Here is a 27,076-nt window from a genome sequence, read left to right as displayed (position 1 = left end):
TTACATGATCAGTGGCACAAATGTTAATTTTTATATGAATTATTGGCCTATTAATAGTGCACAATCTAAGATGTTAAATAAGGTCTCAGACTTTTAGACGTGGCATTAGTTGTCCCATATAAAGCAAATTGCTACTTTGCACCATATTTTAGATAATCTTATTTACAGTACTGTATTCATAAGGAATGAAATCTTAGTGTAATCCTCTGACGTTTACATTGGCTCTTGTCCCAATTTCTCTTCTTCTTGATCTCCTAAACTTGACTTTATCCCTTTACTCCTTGTCTTTTTGTTGTGAAACAGCAGCTCAGTTCAGCCTAGTCTAGTGAAAATAGTATCCTTGTGAAGGATTCAGATGTCCTTGTGCTCTGGTTGGCATAAGGTCGCTGCTTTGGGAATGAGAGCCCTCTGGAATGTTTGTGGTCAGAAAGTCTTATTTCCAGAGCCTGTGCTCATCAAGATTTGTTATATGATGCAATGTTTGTTATAACATTCATCATGGGTTATATTTTGGTGAACTCTTGCTACAATGCTAGGCCAAATTATCTGGATTCTCAGTGCACACATTGCCAGCCTATACAGAAATGTGATTTTTGTTTGGGTGCTAATGTGCTTAGTGTCACAGGATGTTTAGACTGGTGGTCATCAGACATTATTATATACATCTATAATGTCTGATGACCACAAGTCTAAACATCCTGTGTGTGTATATATATATATATAGGGTATGCTACCAAACTTGAATTTCATAAACAAACATTTTTGGTGTGTGACATACTGTAGCCTGAAATTGTCATATAACAGTCAAGACAGAAAACTCCCCTAATGTTAGTAATGGTAGTTTGACCCATTTGGATGTTGACTATTTAACATTTCACTGATAGAGCTTAGTTTGTGTTAAACCCAGAACATTCCTTCATATAATATCATTTTCTGCTGTCATGTTCATACTGCTCAGCCTGCACATCTCTTTTTTTATCTCGTTTTTATGATGAGACACATTGCAGTATGAAAATACATTCACCTTTCCTTTTGATCTTTTTTTTTTCTTTTTTGTTAGCATGGCAACAATAAGAATTTAATTTGCCCTACCAGTATTTCCACTTGCATGCATCACCACATAAATGAACGACTTGTTCTTTAGAAATGTATTTTGTCTTTAGAAATGTATTTGTGGCACAGTTCCATTAATTTGCCCAAGACTCTCTCACACTGGCCCTGAACCAGCAGGACATCCATACTGTTGAGCTTTGGAATGTATGAGACTGATGTTCTCTTATACTGTGTTAGAAAAAAAAACATGAAATAATAAATTCTATAAACTTGTAAATTGTAAATATCAGAAATGAAAATATCCAACATCTCACCCATTTTATATATATATACTTTTATTCCACACTCTTTCTTATTCCATTGCTCTCTTTCATTCTCTATCTTTCACAGACACACACATCTCAGCGGACTCGAGTGATGTTACCTTGTCAATATTGGTATCGGTAACCATTTTCATACAGGATTTGGTATCCTTGTTGCATCCTGTGTATTTTTTTTTTTTAGGTAAGCGATGTAATGTCACTGCTAATAGCAGCATCCTCAGGGCATACTCTGTGTGTGTGTGTGTGTGTGTGTGTGTGTGTGTGTGTGTTGGTTTATATTCCAGCAGACTGCTGCACAATGTCTCTGTCTCCCTCTTTAAGGGTCTGGACATACTGACTGAGGAAAAAGAGAGTCAGAGTGGGATAGAGAGAGAGAGAGAGAGAGAGAGAGAGAGAGGGAGGTGCTGTGGAGGGACTGCAGGTGATGGCTGAGAGGGGGTGTATGTAGTACAGGGGTACATCTGCACTGTTGGCTTATTGCTCTCTTTTATTGTTTTACAGGAAGGTGTTTTTACTGCAGGCCTTGAGCTTCAGCTTGTGTGTTCATTTAGGATTACATGAATACAGGAATTTAAAACTTGGGGTGTAAACTTAAGTTGACTTAGTTTTTGAGAAGCTGAAGTAGCCACAGGTTACTTGAAACAACTTAATTTTGGTGAAATTAAATATTTAGGAGCCAAATTACTTTTTAGCTGACAAATTACACATTGACCTGATAAAGATGTGTTTTTTTTTCAGAAGCAGTTTAGTTCTCAGATGTTGCTGTCATTGTAGTAATCCTGTTTTTTTGCTTTTGTGGTTAGAAAAAAAATGTCCTGGGGTGGACCTTGTTGCTTGTTTTTCTTTCTTCCAAAAAATTGCACAGTACTAGTCCCGGCCAACTGTCTAAATAAAGGTTAAAATGCAAAAAAAAAAAAAAAAGTCTTTAAAAATAAAATGAAGCACTCTTCGATTACATTTTAGATTGTCTCATAGTTCAGTGGCACAATTGAGGATCAAATGAATGTGAAGCTTTGTGAACATAAACTATTGACTGAAATTATGGTGCCATTTATAGAGAACATTTACCTTTTTAATGTGTGTAAGTGTGTATTTGTCCCTTATGTGCAATCAACGTTTATCATATGTGGCTTTGTGCTGAATAAAAGTTTGGCTCATATCTGAGAGATGAGGCTGCGTGCACCACCTCCCTCTGATTCTCGAATCACTGTGTAAATAAAGCTTACGACTGAAAATCAGCTTAAAAACTGTCTAGTGGGATGCTGGCCTCAGACTAACTTTAGAGAACTGAGGAGGGAGCAGACAGACTCATCATTCATCCTTTATCAGTCCAGCTTTCCACAGAAGGGTGTAAGACCATGCCAAGATCCCACTGTCATTTATAATGTGTGTGTGTTTATGTGTGTGTAACATTATCACACTCCTCTCATCTGACTAACAGTTGCCTTGGGCTTGACTCAGGATTATAAAAGTGCTGTTTCATTCCCAGTGTATGTGTGTGTATGTGTGTGTCCATACGCCTGTTTTCTATTCAAGCCTAACAATAAGAGGCTTGTATTGTCATTTCTTGCTCCTGATTCTCTCTGTCTCTCTCTCTTGCTCTCATTTTCTTTCTTCCTCTCTGTTGCTGTTGGAAGCAGACAGCCATTTGGATTTTTACTTGGTGATATTAATATTCTCCTCACCATTTACCCCAAGTTTGTATGTGGGTTTGAGTTGGATTGCATTATTTGCTTGGCTTTTGTGTCCAAAATTAAAAAAAGAAAATGTGTCTTGATATAATTTGGGATTTTTTGATAACAGTAATTGAACAGTATTTTGCTGAGTGTGTGTTTGTGCTGGTACCCTGGCTGGTTCAGACCTGTCATGAATAAATAAATATGAAGCCAAAACCCTGTCTTAATGAGTGATTAGTTAAATCATTCATTCAAACGATCATTCGTTCAAAATATCTGATTCTTTTAGAAACAAAACAAGTGATATTTTATTATGACTGGATCATTGAATCACTGATTAATTAAAAAACTCCCAATTTCTCTGGAATGCACAAATGCTCTTCTACTTTTTTGGAGCTATTTTTGTTGTAAAAAAAACCCCCAGACAATATTGTGTCTGAAGTGTAACTCAGTCAATATCAACTTCTTTTTGTTGAACTGTTGTATAATATCATTATCACATCGATATCGCGATTGTGGTCTTGTGCTAATATTCAGGAAAACAGCACTCTTGCTTGTGTAATATTATTGCTTAACTATATTATATCTTATAAATATACAAAGCAAAACCTACACAGGCATATTATTTTGCCTTCATAACTTGAATTATAGAGGCATTTTAAATGCATTCTAATAGGCTTCATCACACAGGTAATGCTTTTGGACTTTCAAGATGTGTTTTTGTTTGTTTTTTGCAAACTGAGTTATATATTCGATAATATCAGCTCACACATCCTTAAAACAACAAATCGCACACCTCTACTTGGCATTAATTGCCACTTGGAAAAATGATTATTTGCCTGATAATTCAGCTCACAGTTCCCTTGAAATGAAAGGTCACAGTTATTGACAAGCCTGACATCACTTCCTCTTTGCTGTGGATGTTTTCACAGGGTCTGAGTACACACTCACTCACATTCCTCTGTGTGTTGTGATTGTGTGTTGGCATGTCAGTTTAAAGCTTCTTCATGCTCTTCCGGCTTGGACATGTGAAATGCACAAACACAGATGCTGCACATTAACCTTCTAGAAAGTTCCTTTGCTTCTGCAGTCTTCTCCTGTTTATGAACTCTGTCATGTCCATCTTGTTTCTTTTGTTAGTGTTTCTCTTTTTGACAGAATGATGAGGTGAGATGCAGGTTACATATGCACATGAAAGCAAATCTGCATTTCCAATATTTCTCAGCTTCGTGTGTGTATGTTTTGTCAAGGCTGTCAGGCACAGATGGTAATTTTTATACTAATTGTCATGCCTCAAAGCAATGCGCTTTCAAAAAACTGACAGGTCCAAAGGAATATGTGAGTATATGTGTGTGTTTCACATCGGTCATGTGTGCTGCTTAAATTTCATGCACACCTATCAAGCCAAAAACAAGAGGATCGCCAAATTATCAAGATTTTTTTTTATGCTAGAGTGTTCTAGGTGCTTGCCAGTTTCTAAGGTATTCTGGGTAGTTCCTGGTGGTTACTTCGGTCCCAAAAGATCCCAAATCGACAGGGATTTGTTCACATCCCAAATTTTTAGCATTATGTAAATCTGTTTCTGACATAGAATAAAAAATAAAACGTAATTGCAACTTTTTATCTCACAATTCCGACTTTTTTTCTCAGAATTGTGATATATAAACTCCAATATTAAAGGGGGGGTGGGATGAAATGCTCGTTTTCACTCAATATCCTGTTAATCTTGAGTACATATAGAGTAGTACTGCATCCTTCATAACTCCAAAAAGTCTTTATTTTTATTATATTTATAAGAGAAAGATAGTCTGTACCGATTTTTCCCGGAAAAACACGAGCGCCTGGAGGCGTGACGTGTGGGCGGAGCTAAAGAATCACAAGCGCCAGTAAGCTTTTGCGTTGAGAGCGTTTGGAAGCTGTGACACAGATCCAGAGGCTGAAATTTAACAAGAGTAGCATCAGCAAAGGCTTCTCTATGTGGTATGTACTGAAACTGTATATATTTGCTTAGCGGTTTTGGAAAATGACTAAGTTCCACTTTATGTCGTCTTTTTTTTTTAAGCTGTACATGTGGAAAGTGCAGTTTGATGACAACATCGCATGTTATTTACTTGATGTGCTTACGCGCTGATAGCTAAGTTAACAACACAGAAATATTTGAAGCAGTTTTACTCACCGCCTGCGGTTCCAACACACGATCGTGACCCTTTTTCGTTGGGACTGCATTATCCTTAAGAAATAAACGATGTGCAAATCCGGCGTCAAACTGAGCCTTGTTTGTAAAATAAGCATCTTCGAAATGCAGGGAACAAACACAAACACTTGCACAACTCCGTTGATGCTCTGTAAAAATAAACTCCATCCACTGGTCCCTTAATGCTGTTTCTCTTTTGGTAATCTGTGCAGGGTTGTCTTGCCCTGGCAACCAAAAACACACTTCTTTTGTGACTTTTCGCGTCGCTCTCGCTCTGATCAGTGAAGTCTGTTGTGCTCTCAGTGCTCTGCTATACGGGAGCGCGCGCTCTTCCGGCAGACGCGCCCTTAGGACCCATATAAGGAAATTCCGCTCCATCTAACGTCACACAGAGCCATACTCGAAAAAAACTTTCCGAAACTTGTGACAAACTGGAAGGAGTATTTTGGGAACAAAAATACTCCTTCAAACGTACAACTTAATTTTTGAAACTTTGTCCATGTTTAGCATGGGAATCCAACTCTTTAACAGTGTAAAAAAACTCAGTATGCATGAAATAGCATTTCACCCCCCCTTTAAGGAAATTATAAATTTTTTCCCCTCAGAATTGGACTTAATGATGCACAAAAAATTCAGAATCGCAAGGCAAGTTTATTTATATAGCACCACATTTGTCATAGCAAATGAAGTCAGGAATATACCTTGTCTGATTCTCACATAACCTTTAGCTGTGTGTTTGTCTGGTGTGACATCATTGATTTATGATGTTGTTATTATTAGGGGATGATATAATCTATGCATACTTGTCGCTCTTGATAAGAGCAGTGTCCGAGCAGACAGCATCAGAAGCAGTCTTCATTTTAGCTGTTTTTGACGTACGTCAGCATTTTCTTCTTCGATCAGCGGCAGCACAGAAGATGCAGACTTTCAGTTCAACTGCTGTGTGTGTGTTTCTGACCTGGCTGTATTTTTGGGGACAACATTTCTGAAACTTTCCCTACAACTATGTATCTTATAGTCATTAGAATTAATTTATAAAAATAGAAGTATGCACTAAAAAGAGTTCTTTAAAGATGCATTCTGCATTGTTTTATTTTTTTACTAAAATTAAAAAAGATTCATAAATGCTGTACTATAATATATATATATATATATATATATAGCAATGTCAGCAATGTTAGCTGCATGGATAACAGTGGCTGCCAAATGCATTATTGTAAAGTAATGTATATTACATAAAGCACTAAAGAATGAGACCTAATAGTAGGTTATGGATACTAGCATATCTTACATAATTTGGTTTTGAGAGACTTTGTTGCACAAGTTGGCTTTTTTTTCCATAAAGTTTTTCTTTTTCTTATTGGGAATATCTGAAAAGCTCTATCCTTATTCAGAACTCCAAACTTTAGAAACAGTTCTTGATGTTTATTTGTACATTGTTCAGATCAGTGGGTTCTAGAAATCTCATTTAAGTTCTTCGATGTCATTAAGTTGTAAAACGTACTCGGTTACTAACGTAACCTCGGTTCCCTGAAATACGGGAACGAGTACTGCGTCGAAGACGCATATGGGAAAAACCCCCTTTTTCTCCTGAACTGAAGCCTTATTCAATCACGCAGTGAAACTGCACAGCCATTGGATCGTGCAGTGCTATTAAAACAAACCAATGGCTTGGCAGCGGTGCTGCACGAACCTATGGCAGCGAAGCCCGCCAAAGCCCGCCAATATGGGCGGGGAATCTGGCTATATATTGGCCGCTTCGCCACAGGAATTCAGGTTACTTCGACTGAAGCGACGACTGAGTTGTGCAGCCTTTTTAGCATGGCAAGGAACGCAGTACTCGTTCCCGTATTTCAGGGAACCGAGGTTACGTTAGTAACCGAGTACGTTCCCTTTCAATACTTCACTCGTACTGCGTCGAAGACGCATATGGGAACCCAGTTCAATCACGCCATGCTAAGAAGGGAGGACGACCAACGCAATCAAACTTGATTTGTTAAACCAAGATATGATAATAGCAACTAGGGGCAGAATAAGCTCAATGAGGTTACGTCTGGCCTAGCCTGATCATCCCGTGTTCGTATCGCCTCAGTAGCCAAGGGACCGAGTGCATACGAGTAGAGTTTGAGCCTTGGGCAAGAATGGCCAAGAGCATGCAAATGAGGAACAAGAAGGTGACCTTCACACAGAAAGTACCCTAGCATGAAGCGCTGGGACGTCTAGATTGTAAAATCTAGCAAATGTGGACAGCGAGCTCCAGCCAGCTGCCTCACAAATTTCTGCGATAGTCACACCATTAGACCATGCCCAAGACGAAGACACTGCTCTCGTCGAATGGGCTCTTACTCCAATTGGGCTTTGCAGGCCCAAAGAAGAGTAGGCGAGCTGGATTGCATCCACAATCCACCTTGAAAGTCTTTGCTTAGAGACCGGTAACCCTCTGGTGCGGTTTCCAAAGCATATGAAGAGCTGTTCTGATCGTCTTATTGGTGCAGAACGCTCTATGTAGACTTTTAGAGCCCTCACTGGGCAAAGTAGATTCAGCCCTGGATCCTCCTCTGTGTTTTGTAACGCAGAGAGGGTGACCACTTGTGCTCTAAAAGGTGTGGAGAGCACCTTTGGCACATAGCCATGCCTCGGTTTCAGGACGACCCTCGAGTCGTTAGGCCCAAATTCTAGGCAATTAGGGCTCATCGAAAGTGCTTGCAAATCACCCACACGCTTAACAGACGCTAGTGCCAATAGCAGAGCGGTCTTTAGCGACAGGGCTTTAAGGCCTATGGACTGTAGCGGTTCAAAGGGGGCCCCCTTCAGGGCTCTCAGCACCGTGGGCAGGTCCCAAGAAGGGACGGTGGGAGGGCAAGGCGGATGAAGCCGTCTGGCACCTCTCATAAATCGGACGACTAAGTCGTTTCTGCCCACCGACTGGCCTGCTATAAGGGCGTGTGATGCCGCTATAGTTGCTACATAGACCTTGAGCGTGGAGGGGGATCGTCCCTTCTCCAGGAGCTCTTGCAAAAATGACAGTATCACTGATACGTCACAAGAGGTCGGGCTCTCACCATGGTCTGAACACCATGTGGAGAACACAGATCATTTGGAGGCATAGAGGCGTCGTGTAGACGGAGCTCTAGCCTGTGAAATTGTGTCTAGCACACGCTCAGGGAGTCCCGCGGGCTCCCGTCGAGCGACCAAAGGTGCAGAGACCACTTCTCTGGGTGTGGATGCCAAATCGTCCCGTCCACCTGAGAAAGGAGGTCCCGTCTCAGGGGAACGGGCCATGGGGCTGCAGTCAGCATCTGCGACAGGTCGGCTATCCAGTGCTGATTTTCCCAGAATGGGGCTACAAGCAGAACCCTGCATCTCTGGTCCCTGACCCGCCTGATTACTTGGGGAATCAGAGGGACCGGAGGAAAAGCATAAAGAAGACGGTTGGGCCAGTCCTGGGACAACGCGTCCTTGATCTTGGAAAAATATATTGGGCAATGAGAGTTGTCTTTTGAGGCAAAGAGGTCTATTTCCGCTCTGCCAAAGACCTCCCATATCTTCTGAACCGTCTGCGGGTGGAGTCTCCACTCTTCTGAGGAGACTCCGCTTCTTGACAGCATATCCGCGCCCTTGTTCAGCTTGCCCGGAAGATGCACTGCTCTCAGGGACCCCAAATTGCTTTGGGTCCATTCCAGCAGTCGCGACGTCAGTCTGAAGAGACGCGTCGACGACAGCCCACCTTGGTGATTTATATAAGAGACCACCGTCATGCTGTCCGATCTGACCAGCACGTGGTGGCTCTTTAGGTCTGACAGGAAGCTCTGGCAGGCTCGTTGAACTGCAATCATCTCGAGGCAGTTGATGTGAAGCCTGCTCTCCTCTTTCGACCATTGGCCGAAAGCGGGTTTAATAATAATAATAATAATACATCAAACTTGTATAGCGCTTTTTTGGACACTCAAAGACGCTTCACATGGGGAAACAAACAAAACAAAACAAAACAAAACAACAAGGGTTTAGGGAAAAGCTAGTTTGAACAGGTGGGTTTTGAGTACTGATTTGAAGTTTGGCAGTGAGTCCGAGTTTCTGATGGATGTAGGGAGTGAGTTCCAGAGGGTGGGGGCAGTGATAGCGAAGGCTCGATCCCCCAAAGTCCGTCGGTTAGTGCGGACGATCGGAGCAAGGCGGTTTGTGCCAGCTGAACGGAGGTGGCGGGTGGGTTGGTGCTGTTCCAGGAGCTCAGTGAGGTAGAGTGGGGCCAGGTTATGGAGGGACTTATAGGTGAGGAGAAGGAGCTTATATTGAATGCGATAGTGAACAGGTAGCCAATGGAGCTGACGGAGAACGGGGGTGATGTGTTCTCTTGACCGGGTGTGGGTTAGGAGGCGGGCAGCTGAGTTTTGGATGTATTGCAGTTTTTGTAGTTGATTGGTAGGAAGTCCGTATAGAAGGCTATTGCAATAGTCAAGTCTTGAAGTTATGAATGCATGAATGAGAATTTCAGCTGTTGCCAAGGTAAGGGAGGGGCGAAAACGGGCAATATTGCGGAGGTGGAAAAAGGATAGTTTAGTGATATGGTTGATGTGTGTTCGGTATGAGAGGGTGGGGTCCATTATGATGCCAAGGTTTCGGACAGAGAGGGAGGGGGTGACAATATGTCCGTCGATAAGGAGAGTAAAGTTCTGAATAGAGGAGAGGAGAGATTTTGGGCCCGTGATAAGGAGTTCTGTTTTACTGCTGTTGAGTTTAAGAAAATTATTGTCCATCCAGGTTTTAATGTCAGAAATGCAATCGGTGATGGTGGAGAGAATAGCCGGGGAGATGGATTTGGTGGAAAAGTAGATTTGGGTATCATCTGCGTAGCAGTGAAAATGGAGTCCATGGTTGCGGATGATCTGACCGAGGGGAAGCATGTAGATGGTGAAGAGGAGGGGGCCGAGAACGGAACCTTGGGGGACGCCATGGGTGACAGGGGAGGTGTGGGAGTTGCAGTTATTAACAGAGACAAAATGGTGACGATCAGAGAGGTAAGATGTGAGCCAGCGAAGTGCTGTACCAGAGATGCTAATAGATTGAAGACGATGGAGAAGGACAGTATGGTCAATAGTGTCAAATGCAGCGGAGAGGTCGAGGAGAAGGAGGATGGATATGAAACCAAAGTCGGCAGCAATGAGGAGATCATTTGTGACTTTAAGAAGGGCTGTTTCTGTGCTGTGGTGTGGACGGAATCCGGATTGAAATGTTTCGAAGAGTTGAGAGGAGTGGAGATATTGATGGAGTTGTGTGTTTACGGCGCGTTCCAGAATTTTTGAAAGTAACGGAATATTGGAGATGGGTCTGAAGTTATCCAGATTGTCAGGGTTGAGGCCAGGTTTTTTCAGGAGGGGTGTGATGGATGCAAGTTTTAGCGGGGATGGAACAGATCCAGACGTAAGGGAAGTGTTGATGATGATGGTGATGAGAGGAATAAGGGTTTCTTGACAGCTTTTGAAGAGAGGAGAAGGGATCGGGTCAAGCTGGCAGTTTGAGAATTTCATGGTCGAAAGGAGTTTGGAGGTGTCGGAGGGAGACAGTGGAGAGAAGGAGGAAAAGCTGTGGTGTGTGAGCGGAGGGAGTTGATATTCAGAAGGAGGAGAAGCGGAGGAAGTGGATGCTAGTGAACAGTGTATTGTATGGATTTTGGTATGGTAGGATGACAGAAAGTTATTGCATTTGTCTATAGTGAATGTGGAGGTTATATTGTCCTTGGGTTTGGTCAGTTTTGCAAATGTGGAGAATAATGTGCGGGGGTTAGAAGAATTTGAGTGGATGAGTTGTGAGTAGAAATTGGACCGGGCAGTTTTGAGAGCAGAATTGTATGTGGTTATGGCGTGTTTGTAGGCTTGTGCATGGACAGTGAGACCGGATTTTTTATGGATCCTTTCAAGTTGTCTTTTTTGTCTTTTGAGAATGTGAAGATCTGGGGTGTACCAAGGAGCAGAGGTGGAGAAGGAGACTGAGGCAGTTTTAAGAGGGGCTATTTGGTTGAGGCAGGTGGAGAGTGTGTGGTTGTAGAAATTGACTAGATCAGAGGCAATCGGATCGGAGGGAAGTGAAGAAGTAGAGATGGCATGGGATATGGATGAATTGAGAGAGATGGGACTAATAGATTTCAGGTTTCGAAATGTAATTGTTCTTGTGTGTTTGATGGTAGGAGAGGGGGTAATGACATCCAAGGTGATGGCCAGATGATCAGAAATTGTGAGGTCAGTCAATGAAAGGTTATGTATGGTGAGGGAGGGTGTGGAACAGACCAGGTCCAAGATATGTCCATGATTATGTGTGGGTGAGGTGACATGCTGGGTAAGGTTGAGGCAGTTTAAAATGTCCAAAAAGTCAGATGTGAATTTTGCTGTCGGAGAGTCGATATGAATGTTGAAGTCACCAATGAGGAGAACGGACGGAGAAATGGAAGACAGCTGAGTTACGAAGTCTGTGAAATCAGAAAGAAATGATGGACAAAGTTTGGGAGGGCGGTAGATGACTGCAGCAGTGAGTGATTGGGAACCAGGAAGTCTGAAAGCCAAGTGTTCAAATGAGGATACAGCCGGGATGGGGATGGGGCGGATGGAGATATCGCTGCGGTGAATAACTGCGATGCCACCACCTCGCCGGTCCAGACGGGGGTTGTCAATGAAGGAGTATCCAGGTGGGGTGGTCTGATTTAATGCAAAGTAATCCATAGGTTTATGCCAGGTTTCGGTAAGACAGAGAAAATCCAGTTTATTGTCAGTAATGAATTCACAGAGGAGCAGGCTTTTATTGTTGAGTGATCTTGTATTGAATAGCGCTGTCTTAAGAGGCTTTTGTTTTGAAATCCAAATGGCGGAAGTTGAGACGGGCAGGAGGTTAGATGAAGTCGCGTGAAGAGTGCGCGGATGACGTATGCGGATGTTGTTGTTGCGCCAGTTTCCAGGCTGGAGTGAACTTCGGCCGGACCAGAAAGATGGAATACTGTTTTCGGCACTGAAGTAGTAGTGAAGATTACGACGGGAGCCTCGGTGGATATAAGGGCGACGACGAAGAAGACAGTGTTGTTGCAGAGTAGAGATGATGTCCAGTGAAGGAGGTGCGCGGTGGTTAAATCTGAGAAGCTGCAAGGACGTGTATCGAAGTGCCATGGTCAGAGCCGTAGATGACAGAAAGGCCAGCAGGAAAGTCATAAACAGTAGTAGCCGCATAGCTGACAGGCTGCTCCGGAGTGCAGGCCGGCCAGTAACCGGGCTGTAATCCACTGCTCGAGCAGAAAATAGCGGGGATGGGCCGAAGGCAACCCCGGGGGCTAGCTTGTTGATGGTCACAGCAGAATCACAACGTGACGGGCAGCAGATGCGGCGACCAGGCAAAGACACAATCCAGATCTTGAGGTAGGAACAGATACCACCGGTACTAAACAAAGTCAGTAGGTAAAACCGTTTTTGTTACAAACAAACTTTTTCGTCCGGAGTGAGAAGCGGCAGCCAAAACGCGCCAGCGTCCTCTCAGCGTCACATCTGACGTCACACGTGAGAAATACTGCAAAAACTGCATTCACCCTTCGCACAGCGCGCCCCAACCCTTGTTGGACGCGTCTGTGGAGATCACTTTCCTTCTGCAAACCATTCTGCCGCCGCCATAAGACCCAGCAGCTTCTGGAATGTCTTTAGGGGTCGAGAAGCACCTATTTTGAAAGAGGCCGCAAGTCGCTGTAGAGCCGCAGCGCGCTCCTTCACCATTGTTGCCCTCATTGTCACTGAGTCTAACACTGTTCCCAGAAACGATATCCGCCGGCTGGGGGACAGTGAGCTCTTGACAAAGTTCACCCTGAGCCCCAGGCATTCCAGATGGCTGAGGAGCACAGTTCTGTAACCCAATGCCTCCCCCTCTGACTGAGCTAGAACTAGCCAGTCGTCGAGGTAATTGAGAATGCGGATGCCCTTCTGCCTGAGAGGGGAGAGAGCCGCATCCATGCACTTTGTGAACGTGCGAGGCGCCAGAGACAGCCCAAAGGGGAGGACCTTGTATTGGTAAGCCACGCCCTCGAAGGCAAATCTCAAGAACGGCCTGTGACGGGGGGCTATCTGGATGTGAAAGTAAGCGTCTTTCAGATCCAGCGAAAAGAACCAATCCCCTGAGCGTATTTGCGAGAGGATTTGTTTCAATGTGATCATTCTGAAGCGCCGTCTCATGAGGGCACGGTTCAGATGTCTTAAATCGAGGATGGGGCGCAGCCCACCATCCTTCTTGGGAACCAGGAAGTAACAGCTGTAAAACCCTGAGTCGCGGTGTGCTGGGGGAACGATTTCTATAGCTCCCTTCACCAGCAGATTTTTCACTTCGGCACAAAGAACGTGAGCGTTCTCGTTGTGCACTGAAGTGGTGACCGCCCCGCGAAAGCGTGGTGGCCGTCGTGCGAACTGAAGGGAATAGCCGTGTTTTATTACTCCCATGACCCAATCTGATACCCCGGGAATGGCTTGCCATTGTGAGGCCCGGATGGACAGAGGTTGTATTAACTCGAGTGATTGACCGCCGTGGGGGGACATAGCACTCGTGAGTGTTGTGTGAGGAGAACTGCTCTTTTTGTGAAGGAGTGTGTTTTTTTATTTTTTGCACTATAACAGTGCTTTGCTGTCTGGGCGCTAACAAGGGCCCATTGTTTGCAGCAGGAACAACTTCGTCGACATCTGGAGATGGACGGCAGAACACACGGGGCAGTTTGGGGGGTGGTCCGGCTGTGGCGAGACTTAGCCCCCTCCTCTTTCTTTCCTGTCGATCAGGATGACGGCGGCGGCGCAGGGTCCAGCACTATCTTGGGCCGGGGTCCCATGCGCTTGGGATACTGATACCGTCTGGTGGCCGAGCGAGAACGGTGTCGAGGCTCGGGTTTCACCGGCTGGGCTGCGGTGGTAGCAGCTGGCGCTTGCTTAGGAGGCTGACGAATCGGCACCTGTCTGGGGCGACTGGCAGCAGATGAAGCGCGCTTCGGCAGGAAGTGTCGCATTGCCTGGGACGACTTCTGCGCCTCTGTGAAACGCTCTGCGAATCCCTCTATCGCCGGGCCAAAGAGGCCGCTGGGGGAGATCGGTGCGTCTAGGAACTGGGCTCTGTCAGCATCCTTGATCTCCGTAAGGTTGAGCCATAAGTGGCGCTCCAAGACGACCAGGTTAGCCATCGAGCGCCCAATGGCCTGGGCGGTGCTCTTGGTAGCACGCAGCGCCAAGTCTGTTGCACTTCTCAGCTCCCTGAGTGTGGCGACATCTGGGCCAGACTCGTCGGTGGCGGCGAGAAGTTTGGCCTGGAAGACTTGAAGCACCGCCATAGAGTGGAGCGCCGCGGCTGCTTGCCCTGCCGATGAGTAGGCACGCCCGGCGAGCGCCGACGTCGTACGGCAGGGTTTGGACGGATGGTTGGCCTTGGCTTTCCATCCAATAGCTGCTGGCGGGCAGAGATGCACCGCCACAGACTCGTCCAGCGGCGGCAGCCGTTCGTATCCTCTTTCATCAGCGCCGTCAATTGAGGTGAGGGCGGATGAAGATGAAGTACGCAGGCGCGCTGAGTAGGGGGCGCGCCACGATTTAGTGAGCTCGTCGTGGACCTCCGGGAAGAACGGAGCAGTTCGCTGACGAGGGGCTTGCTGGCGCCCCGGCAGAAACCATTCATCCAGACGGCTACGGGCTGGTTCCTCTGGAGGAGACCAATCCAGACCCAGCTCATCCACTGCCCTGGAGAGAACGCGGATAAGCTCGGCGTCCATCCCGAGTTTCGAGCGGTTTGGTTCAGATGACATCGAGGGGGCGGGGTCCGGCGAGCCCGACAGCTCCTCAGCATCTGAAGCGGCTAGAGACATGCTGTCCTCTAGCAGTTCCTCATCAGTCCCTCCAAACAAAACCAGATCACTCGCGGCAGCAGAGGGACACTGGTCTGGCTGTACAAAGAGGACTGGGGAATCCCCTCTGGGCGGAGAAAACGAGGCACGCGGGGGCTGAGCCGGCGTGAGCTCGCTTTCATCCTGCTGCTTTAATCCTCTGCCCCGCCTTTTCTTCCTCGCCGGCTCGCGGGAGGAAGAAAAAGGGAGGGCGCGAGGAGCGAGATCGCTCTCTGAAAAGAAAGCGATTCGCGAGCGCAGAGAGGCGATATTCATGTTCTCGCAATGAGAACATGAATTCCCCGCGAGTGCTGTGTCAGCGTGGGGTTTCCCCAAGCACGCGACACACTCGCTGTGCCCGTCATCAGCGTGCAGAAGGGCTCTGCACGAGCTGCAATGACGAGACGGCATTTGCAACAACGCCGTAGAAAAAGGCTCTTTTAGAGAAATTTGCTCTTTCAATATATCTCACCGGATGGCCGCAGGGAAGCGATGAATCTGCGGTGGGGACCGGCAGTCGCGTTCCAGTGCGAGGCGTGTCAACGGCGAGCAGTTCAGCGGAGATCAGCGAAGCGATGTGACGTCGTCGCTGAAGGAGAAATAATCTGAATTCCTGTGGCGAAGCGACCAATATATAGCCAGATTCCCCGCCCATATTGGCAGGCTTTGGCGGGCTTCGCTGCCATAGGTTCGTGCAGCACCGCTGCCAAGCCATTGGTTTGTTTTAATAGCACTGCACGATCCAATGGCTGTGCAGTTTCACTGCGTGATTGAATAAGGCTTCAGTTCAGGAGAAAAAGGGGGTTTTTCCCATATGCGTCTTCGACGCAGTACGAGTGAAGTATTGAAAGGGAACCCTATTTGGGATTTTACAACCTTTATTAAACCTTTATTTTAAGAATGCATAGGGGAAAACATGGTAAATTAGGCAGCGTAAATGTGTACGTGTGTTGAAAGTAGTGCAGACTGGGACCATCTAATAAGTGCATCTCAAAACTTCTATTATGCATGTAGATTGTTTAAATACAGATGTTGATGGGAACCCATAGAGCCGTGGGTTTTCTCGTTCTTTTTTTCCTCTCTGTTGCCTTTTACACTCGTTCTCACTATCTCTCGTTCTTTTTCTCCATTTTTTTCTTCTATGTCATTTGGCAGCTGTTGTTTGGCACGGTGCGTGTGCTGGAAAGCAAGTCTTTGATATGAAGCCTTCTGTGTGAGTGTGTGTGTGTCTCTGAAATGTGATCTTGATATGCCCTTTTCCCAGCATTCATCTGTGTTTTTGTGTGTATATGTTTACGTGCATTTCTGTTTGTTCTTTTTCTTCCATGACACTGATTGGATGCACTTTTATGGCATGGGCAGAGAGATGTGCAGTTATGAGCAGCAGTTAACTCCGACTCGACTGTACATGTTCCTCCCTGTTTCTGCAGCTAAATAAATGTCCTTTAATCTCACCAGTCCGCCTGTTTTCGGCTCCCTCACTTTCTCTCGCCCTCAGCGGGATGTGCTTCACAGAACTGTGCTCTCTGTTTTTGATTTTCGCTGTTGGATTATTCAGCAGGTCATATTTACTCCAGCTCTGTGTTATTTGTTTAACATTTTATTTTCAGCTGCTAAAACTGCTAGTCAGTGCCTGGGTTTTATTTAGTTGTTGATTCCTGATGCGTTCTTTGGTATTTCTGTTGAATAATATAGAGTTAATGTGACTCTCACACACTTTTAATTCACAAATTAACTGTCTGTTTCTCTGTTTTGCAGGTAGGAACATCATCTGAGTTTGACAAGCACCTCCTGCGGAGATACAGGTATATAAATACGTGTGTGTGTGTGTGTGTGTGTGTGTGTGAAAGAAAAGTGTGATGTTTTTTTCTCAGATGAGTAATTAAAGCCTTCTGAAAATGTCCTGCCAAGAATTCTTCATTTTTCCCTCACATCTCCTGCCTTTTTTGCTCCTTGTAAAGACAGTGGTTTTGAGGGTGTGTGTGTGTGTGTTTGTATGTGTGTGTGTGTTATGATTATAGCTGTTGTGTCCAGACACCAAATTCTGTCTGTTCTAAGTGCTGCAGAAGTAATTTTATTTAAGTGAATTTAGGAGTGGAAAAGAACTGAGCTAAAATGTCTATTTCATTCTGTTAGTGTGTGTGTGTGTGTGTGTGTGTGTGTGTGTGTGTGTATTCTAGCTGCAGCTTTATTGTGGACGGATTCTGTCATCTCTGAAGTGTCAGTTGATGCAATAATATTAAGTAACGCACATTCGAGGGAACAATAGTGGAAACAACTTTCAATAGAGAGCTTTGAAAGGTTTCATTTTATAGAATGTGAATTACATTATTGTTGTGAAACTAATAATTCACACAGAATGAAAATTGTCATCACTATCTATCTGCCTTTGTCATTATTTTATCACCAGATACCAGAGCTGCTCTTTTTATATAAGGAAAGTGTGGTGATTTATACTGCCAACCTTTAAAAAGACAATAATATTATAAAAGTACCATCATACAGTCTTCAGAAGCCTTTCAATAGCTTTGTCTGAGAATCGAACAGAAATGTAAAATGTTATCACTTGAAAAATCTTTTAAAAGGTTAGTTCCCCCAAGAATGAAAATGCTATTATCTTTCCAAAACGTTAAGACTTGAGTTCATCTATGGAAATGAAATATATTTTAAATATTCTTTCAGCGTTTTCATTCATCTATTAAAAAGTCGATGCAACCGAAAGTATCATGCATCAAAAAGTATAATGACATTGTGTAAGCTCTGTGTATGTGTGTTGATCACTGTGGATATATGCATAATAGCCTAAATTAAATCTGTTGGAAGACTTGAATTAAACCCTTCAGTTTGTACTTTTGAATGCAAAAACATTTAGATTAAGTGGACTTTTAATGAATCGACAAAATGGTTAGACGACCTCAGGAAGGTTAGCCACCAGTCATACATCTCTAATTAAAGCTCACCACACTGTCACACACTGAACTGCTCTGATTCTGTTTGTTTTCTGGTCTAGTTTATGCATGGATACAAAATGGCAAACTGAATCAAAATCTCAGTGCATATCTTGTCTGCCATACACTCTTTATCTGTCTCCTTTTTCTTCCATCCACTTGTCATTTTTATAGAGTTATATAAAATATTTTTAAACTTTTTGACTATATATATAATTCTTTGACACACACGCACACACACAAACTCACACACACACACACACACACATATAATATTTAAGTATTTAACCAAAGAACCAAAGAGTGATTGAAGTAAAACATAATTTTATGTGGAAATATTTTTCACAGATTTTCACTTAAAGAAAACAGAAAAAAAATATTGAGCCATTTATATATGCCACATTAAAATATGCATTTTTCTTTTTAAATTAAAACCAATATTTTCTTAATATAATTTTAATATAAATTGCATTTATAGTTTTAATTGAATGAAACGCCTTATAATATATACAGTGTGTAATTATAATATACTGTATGTGTGTGTGTGTTAACTGACATTTAAATGAGAGATGCTCAAGCTATTAATACATTTATCTTATCACTCATAAATGTCAATGATACATGGAAGGATCATGAAGCCAGTCTAATGAAATACACTTAGGAAACTTAATGGCCAAATAAAAAGTCTTAAAACCGTTGTGTAAAAAGTGAAACCATCACGAATACTTGATATATGACACAGACCAAGTTATTTTTGGTTGTAATGTTTATACATCAATGCCCTTTGATCTGTACAATGAAAAATGATTTCATTCTCATTCACTACCCAGTTTGGTGATTCCCCTGAGAGAGTGTGTGTTTCTGTTTGTGCCGCCACCCTGACAGTTATTTTTGTCATTGTGCTCCAGATGCATATTTCCTTCCCATGCTGTTTTCACACACAGCAGGAGAATTCCCGGAAGATACACACACACACACACACACACACACACACACACACACACACACACACACACACACACATCACTAACCTTAGCTGAGGGATGGACGTAGTGAAAATGCATCATGTAAAAATGTCCACATGCTGCCTATTTTCTAATCATATTTTTTATTGTGTTCAGAACAGATTTCTTGAGTGCTTTCATGGTGATATACTCAACTAGTGCTGATTGGCCAAAACCTTGATGATGCACTGATTCTACACCATGGCCCAGGAGGCTCTGTGGAAATACCCACAATCCTCAGCTCCCTGGTGAGTATGACTGCCTGCTCGAATGTTTGTATTAACCTTTGTTTTTATAAAGATATGATGCACTGTGCTTTACAGAACTCAAATTAAAGCTGTAAAATAGCAATAGTGAATAAATACACAACAGCTACAGCTTATATTATATTCATAATATTTGCATTGCATGCGTGTGTTTGTGGATGGTCTTCTATGCTCCAGATGACAAAAGAAGATGATTTCATTCTTTTTTGTTGTTGTTGTAGATTTACATTGGCAGTGCCTCCGGCTCAACGAGAAAACCTTTGCAAGGTCAGACAGCCCTCGATGTCAGGATATGATTTGTGCAGAGCACCACACTAAAAAAATCTCCTAGGGAGCCAATGGCTATTAAAAATAACCTTATAGAAAACCTTGCAGGAGACCACTCTATAGATGATTTAATATTAATATGTTTTTAAGATACCATTTAGTATTTTTTTCTTTACAATGAGGTTTGATTTGTTAATATTACTTAAAGCATTTACTCACAGACCATTAAATAATGTTAACAGTAAATGTATAAGTAAATGTGAACATTAACTAAGATTAATAAATGCGGTAAAAGTGTTGTTCGTGGCTAATTCATGTCAACTAATGTTGTTAACTAATGGTAACAAATGAAATCTTATTGTAAAGTGATACCAGTATTTTATTATAGTAAAACTCTTGTGAATTTATATATTTAATTACGTCAAGTTGTTATATTAACAAGTCAGTATATTGATATAAATTCTGACAAACCTAAAGTACACATTCTCAGTTCTCAGTTAATTTAATGTAACGGAAACAGGCCAATTTAGCTCAAGGGGAATCATTTAAGATTTTAAAGGGAATTTGAAGGGAATTTCACGGCTGGTCACTTAGACGCCCTGCGATTCAGTGAACGAGCCGTTTAACATAAAATCTGCGCTGGATACTAATATCCAAACCATAGTGAAACACTATCAATTAGGACAGTAAGAAGATCGGCAGTTTAAGACATTAACTTGTAAGCACAAAACACAAGATACTTCTCTTTTCAATATGAATAAGGCTTTATTAGATAAATCTAAGACATATAAACTAATCTAACACATAAACGCATACACTCACACATTCATACAAGTTGCAGGAAGATCGAAAGTTAGGGAAAGATGAGTTTAAGAGAATGGAAATATGGAATCCCAAGTTTACAGCAATACGTTAAATTGCATAAACATGAACAACCATCAATCACGTAATTAGCGCTTGCATTGATTTCCTCAATGAGGTTAAAATTATATTAGATACATCAGCACAAATGTCAGAGTCTGGAGGTAAAGTTACTTGCGTCTCCTGTGAAAAAGGAGTCTCGGTGAAAGGGCTATCCCGAGCTCGTTGATTGGCTGGAAGTTCAGTCGCTGAAGTGACGTCTTGGGAAGCCCGTGGTTGTTGGGCATTGGCTGAAAGTGCAGAGTCGTGTGGGCTGGTTGAAGTTGAACAGGCAACCAAGGTCAGGCGTCGGAGACTCGACGTTACAAAACTTAACTCAGAACACGAAACTCTCAAACGGAAAAGAAAATAAATAAAGTTTGACGAGACTAGGTTGTGTTCCTTCTCATCGTGGCTAAGTAGCAGCAGGCTTGCAGGCCGAAGCACACTGGAACCGCGCTCAAAGAACAGTGATGGTTAAACAGCATGGCTAGAAGCTAAAAGCTAAAGCTAGGTAGCAAAGCTACAAGCTAAAAGCTAAGAGGAGGCATGACTAATAGCAGAGACTAAAAAGCCGACTAAAAGCAAAGATTTTACGATGTCCTCAGTTTTTAAACTGGCCTGTTGGCCACACCTCAAATGTTGTCTTGACCAATCAGATATTGTCTTGGCTCAGGGGGGTATCAAAAATCATTTGTTTATCTTACCAAGCCTGTGGTCCGAATTTTCCTGCCTTGCAGGGTCTAATTTTGGACATGATTCCTATTACCAGGTTATGATATATTTTACAAATAAATGATTGTCAGGACAATATCATGCAAGAAAATTCAATCACAGACATACCAAACATAATTACAAATCGTTAAGCTATGCCATAGTTATAAAAAAAAACAACATACACAATAAGTGATTATAACATGATAGTCAAATGTGTGGGTTACACATAAATGAATATGGAGTGAAGCGATGGACTGATTCATTTAAAGACTTGATTCAAGTCTTTTTGAGTTCATTCTGGTCCATATATATGTACAAAAGCAGTTTCTTTGCCATTCTCTTGACAAATACTTCTGTGGAGACAAAATCCCTTCCCCCTTAGGAATTTCAGTCTGGTTCTGCTAGGTGGGGGGAAGTCAATGGAAGTGTTTAACTCATGGGTTTCCATGTGATGTCCAGCGTTGCATTTCAATTACGAACAACAAATTTGACACCAAATTTCTCTTCTTCGAATTGAAATTGTAAATAATTGTTCTAGTGGTTCTTAATGTTGAAAGCTGTTGTGTGAACAAGTTGGTTGGTCATCTTGCTTGGTTCTTGTTGCACTAGAACTGATTTATGACTTCCTGAGGAATTCGGCTCGTGTTTCAACGCACAGTTTTGATAGATTCTTTAATTTGTCTGGTTCGACTCATTTCTGTTACATTAATATAAGATATAACTGAAAAATGTGAGGAAATCAGTTGTGAATTCACTGGATGAGTATGATTCCTGACTCAACACGATGTTATTTGATTAAATTAATGTAGAGGCATATAATTGTTCACTACTGTTGCCAATAGTGACTAGATTTTAAATAAAAATTCAATCTCACTTTTTTTTAGCCACAGTCTGGAGGCCGGTTTGTGTCCATCTGTCTTTATGTAATATGTTGGATTACTGTGTGATTGGTTACATCCTCTTTCCTAGTGCATGTAGTGTCTCTGTGAATCTCTCTTTGAGCGTTAGCAAAACTCAGCTCATCTTTTGGCATGAACCTGATTTCATTTTCCACCCAGTTGCATCATTGCATGCATCACTGGGTTGTAAACAGCCATAATCACATTTAATTCCATCAAATTAAGTTGATTTAAAATGTGGTAATTCAGTTTGGTAGCACAGAAGCAGCACAGTCTGCGGAGCTGCTTGAGCAAAGACAAATGAGCTTTTCATGAACGTCATTGCAGATTCAGTCCTAGTACCGATATATCGGCAACTTTTTATGTTCCTTAACATTTAATAAAGGAAATTACTGGTGATCAACCTGTTGATTTTGATTCACATTACTTGAATTGCTTACTTTGTCCTCTTTTACACTTAATCTGCTTGACACGTCCTGATCAACAGCGACAAGCCACTGTCAATCAAATACTAGACAAGGGCTTGAAACTTTGACAAAATGTATCTTTAGTTCAGTAAATAGAGGTGCTCAACCAAAAATGACTGAGAGTTCTGTTTAGATTAAGAAATAAGATATATATCTAAAATATTTGCAAATGAAAATCTTTCTCTCTGATATTGAATGCACTGTTTATGTGTGATTTTTGACAGCTTTTTTTCACTTTTCCTCACTTTAGCCATGATGTCAGTCTGCGTGCCCTCACCACATAACTCCTCCCCCTCTGTGGACGTAGCTAATTGCAATGGACCCTCTGCAACTCCGCCCACATCCCTCAGCCTGCGTTCCTCACACAATCAACTGCTCAGTGGTGATGTCATCAAACAGGGCCAGACCACGCCCCCAAAGTGCAGGAAGAAGTACGCACTCACGAGCATTCAGAGCGCGATGGGACTCGGCGAAGGTGTGACGCCACCGCCGTCATCTTCAGCAACTAGTGCTAACCCTAAACTGGCCAAAAATGGTGCGAATCAGTTACGGAAAGCTGCGGAACGACAGGATCACAACAAGAACACCACGGGAGAAGACGAGGATGGAAACACAGCTGGCAAATCAGAGCTCAGCATCGACGATGAGCTGAGGAATGTTGAGGAATTAAGTCTAGACAGTGAGTCTAACGCTGACGACGTTCACAGTGACTTTGACCAGAACAACGAGCTTGTTGACGAGGATGTAGATGAGTTAATTGATGATGACACTAATGAGGAGGATCGTGTGGAGAATTGTGACGACCTGCTCATTCTGTCGGAGAAAACGGACATTGTTTCAGATAGGAAGTCGCCCGAGCATATTAAGACCAAGAGTTACCTAGAGTCATGTCTGGATGAGCTGTCATACGAACTGTCTGACACGCAGGATGAGGATGTCACTAAGCCTTTGCTGGAGAAAGAGAAGACTCCCTGTCCCTCGTCTCCGAGGAAACTACACAGCCCTGAGGACACGCCCCTCCTGTCTATCGGCTCTTCGTCTTCCTCTTCCTCACCGGAGACGAAAAAAGACAGACCACGGACGGGAGCCAAGACAGACCGGGCACTAAACCGCATCCAGAACCTTCCACACAGTGACGAGGAGTCCAGCTGGACCACGTTGTCACAGGACAGTGCATCCTTGGGCTCACCAGAAGAGAGCGGTCAGTAGTACACATTTGAAACCTTACTATGCATATGTGTGTAGTTTGCTGGTCTGTGTTTGTGTGTGTGTGTGTGTGTGTGTGTGTGTGTGTACTTTGGCCTGGTGTTGTGGATATGATGCACTCATGTGGTATGTGTGGTTTTCAGTTTGACTGAAGAGCTTTGGCAGAAAGGTGTTTGTGTGTTTTGACTTTTCATTTCACTGAAGTGTGATCTAGGTAAACGCAGCACAGTGTGTGTCTGGTTTGAGGCTGTGGAGGAAAGCTTATCAAAATCGTGTTTACTTAGTTGTACCTTTTTTGTGTGTAAAAATTGTGATCTGAAAATGTTGAAACCGTATAATTCATCCAAAAATTCAAAATTGGTCATCGTTTACTCTCTCTAATGTTATTCCAGACGTGTAAGATGTGAACCACAAAATAAGAAGTCGTACAGAATGTCCATGCTGCTCTTTTGCATATAATGAAAGTAGACGGGCTCAACAAAGTACAAAAAAAGATTTTGAAAAATGTGTAACTTCTGAGAGTTGCAGTGAGTGATTTTCAGTGATTGATGACATAAAGGCTTGTTGTTACAAACATAATAAAAACACATAAGACCCTCCATCAAAAGGCCATGCAACCAAAATTTTGAAGCATCCAAGAGTTCATAAAGGGTGAGTAAATGATGACTGAATATTCATCTGTTTTTGTGAGCTAGCCCATTAAATTAATCTGTTCCTCACACAAATGAATTGCAAGACTAGGTCTGCATCTGAAATCAAATATTCTCTTCTTTGAAATAAATGTTTGTAGTTTTGATTTTATGTTTCACAGAATCAAAACTACAAAGGGTTGGAATGACATGAGAGTGTGTAAATAGTTTTTATTTTGGGTGACCAGTCACTTTTGGTATGCAACCCACATTTATAACAAGGATAAATGGTGCTGTATGTCTCCTCTTTGCCCCCGGGCTGTCACTCAAACCAGTCCTCCATTGACACTAGTGTCTGTCAAAATCTCTCTCATTGTAGACAGGAAAACCTCACAGGTGTGTGGAAGGTCTGTTTGGCCAGCATGGTGGGTAATGGACAGCTGCGACCTGGTTTTACACCCAGATGTTAGCTGGCATCACCGTGGCAGACTGTTATGTACACTAATTCTTGCACATCCATCCCTCTCCCACGGTTTCTGTATCTTGTCATACCAAGATCACATGACCACACACCACACACAATGATCTCAGGGTTGCCGGGGTAATGATCGTTCGGCGAGGGAGGTGGGTTTGCACGGCCGCATGACCAATCAGATGTCCCAGATGGACAGGAAGCTGATATCTCTCTTCCTGCAAGATTTGGATAAAAAATAAACAGAATATAAACAGTCTTTTGCTCTTGGATGCTCACCCACCCCGTCTCTCCCTCTCCCTTTCTCCATCAGTCGCTCGCCCCCTCTCTACCTCTGCTTTCCTCTCTCTTCTCATGTCATCCTCTCTGCTTGCGGCTGCTCAGTCATGATGCTGGGTAAAGACTACATGTTGGCCATTGTTATAGTGAATTACGAGGGTAGGTACTGCGCGTCGGTGTGTCTGTGTGGATGTGAGTCAGTGCTGCGCATGTAGCGTCTCTGTTGCGTGTGCATGCTCATAAATGCAGGCGGAGAAGAGAGATTAGGAAGGAGGGAGGATGCAGTGAAGGGTGTCACGAGCTGTGTGCTGAATACAGAAGTTTGTGCATATGTTCATGGCACTTCGGGTCGCGTGTGTGTGTGAATTTTTTTATTTTCAGCCGTCCTCCCATCCCCCTCTGCCTGCCACATGCTTTATACACAGCAGAAAGAGAAAGAAATGATCGAAAGTGGGTCGCATGTTAAATCTTGCATGGAAAACTAGGCTGAGGATAGTTACTACCTGCTAGCAAGCTGTCTATCTGTGCGTTCAAAATGTAACTTGATGTTATTTTTGCTAAAAGATTGACACAATTATTAACTCTTTCCCTGCCTTAGACGAGTTATCTCGTCTTTTAGAAGACAACATTTCCCCAGCTTTTCGTGTTTTCACTGTTATACACTCTGGGACACTAATACACATCTTCTGAATGAATACAAAACCTCCCGAATACAAACACATGTGAACAGTACGGAGAAATGAATGATCCCTTTTGTAAACAGATGCATATTAAAAACAAAGTGATCATCAGCAACAGACAGCATATGAAAACTGCATAATGTTATGAGTAAAATGTTGATCCAGGAAGTGTTATCTTTCTGTGCAAGCTTTTGAGGTGTTGATGGAAGCGATTTACTTGATTTATGCCTTGATAATCATACTGAATATTATCCAGATGTAGTTTTTGATAAAAAATTAGATTTTCTCACTTTTCTGTAATCTACCTATATCCAACTGTTGATAAAAAAAGAATGCTTTAAGCTTGAATAAAACAGATTTTTGTAGTTTTTTTAGTTTGGTCAGGAGAAGGAAGCTGAAGTCCACAGACAGGATCCTAACATTAATCCCCAGTCTGTCTAGATGTTGCAGAACATAATGCAGTCCCATGTTTACTGCATCATCCACAGACCTGTTTGCTCTTTAGGCGAACTGAAGAGGATCCAGTCATTTCCTTTAGGTGGGCCAGCACCAGTTTTTCAAAAGACTTAATGTCCACAGCTGTTACAGCAACAGGCCTGTAGTCATTTAGTGCTGTAATTTTGGGTTCCTTTGGGATGGGCATGATGGTGGGGCATTTGAAGCATGAAGGGACTTCACACAGCTCCAGCGATCTGTTGAAGATCTGTGTGAAGATGGGGACAGCTGGTCAGCACAGGATTTCAGACAGGCTGGTGTAACACCATCTGGACCTGGTGCTTTTTTTCTTTTCTGCTTGCTGAAGACCTCGTCTTCACTGACCTGAATTGCAGGTGTGGGGGAGAGGGGGTTGCAGGAGCTGTGAATGGTCATGTGGAAAGGTGTTCAAGGCAGGTGTGGGGTGTGAGGTGGGGAAGTGAATGGAGTCCTTAGTTTCTCCATTATAATTCCTTTTTGCCTCTCTGATCTCCTTTTGCAGTGTGTATTTAGCGAGTTTAAGCAAGACTTTGTCCACCTTCCTGTAAGCATTGTTGGAAACTCAGAAGCGAAGACCAGGAGTCTCTTGAATTCGTTATTGAGAATACTCTGCGTGGCGCTGTAGTCATCAAAAGTCTAACCAAAGCAGTGATACTTTGGAGTTTATATCATTTCAAGGGGAGGGATCCATACAGCAGAGGTGGAGACAATTTAAACACAGCATGCAAATTGAATACTGGGATCGGCC

The 27,076-nt window shown here is 43.0% G+C and overlaps 1 protein-coding gene across 6 annotated transcripts in view; it reads left to right on the top strand.

Annotated features, from left to right (window-relative positions):
- Window positions 1–27,076, top strand: part of LOC127961293 (amyloid beta precursor protein binding family B member 2) — a 52,056-nt gene that overhangs the window by 2,587 nt on the left and 22,393 nt on the right. For 4 of the 6 annotated variants that reach the window (XM_052560748.1, XM_052560684.1, XM_052560382.1 and 1 more), the window contains exons 2-5: window positions 16,879–16,925; window positions 19,190–19,320; window positions 19,560–19,605; window positions 22,839–23,789. In XM_052560748.1, the coding sequence (XP_052416708.1) occupies window positions 22,841–23,789 (949 nt within the window). In that variant the 5' untranslated portion in view covers window positions 16,879–16,925; window positions 19,190–19,320; window positions 19,560–19,605; window positions 22,839–22,840. The remainder of the gene's footprint in view (window positions 1–16,878; window positions 16,926–19,189; window positions 19,321–19,559; window positions 19,606–22,838; window positions 23,790–27,076) is intronic. The other 2 variants (XM_052560519.1, XM_052560604.1) reach the window with 2 other exon arrangements.

The sequence above is a fragment of the Carassius gibelio genome, chromosome A1, assembly GCF_023724105.1.
Source record: "Carassius gibelio isolate Cgi1373 ecotype wild population from Czech Republic chromosome A1, carGib1.2-hapl.c, whole genome shotgun sequence".
Classification (NCBI taxonomy): Eukaryota; Metazoa; Chordata; class Actinopteri; order Cypriniformes; family Cyprinidae; genus Carassius; species Carassius gibelio.
Note: the sequence above shows the minus strand (reverse complement) of the source record. Positions and strands in the feature narration are given on the sequence as shown.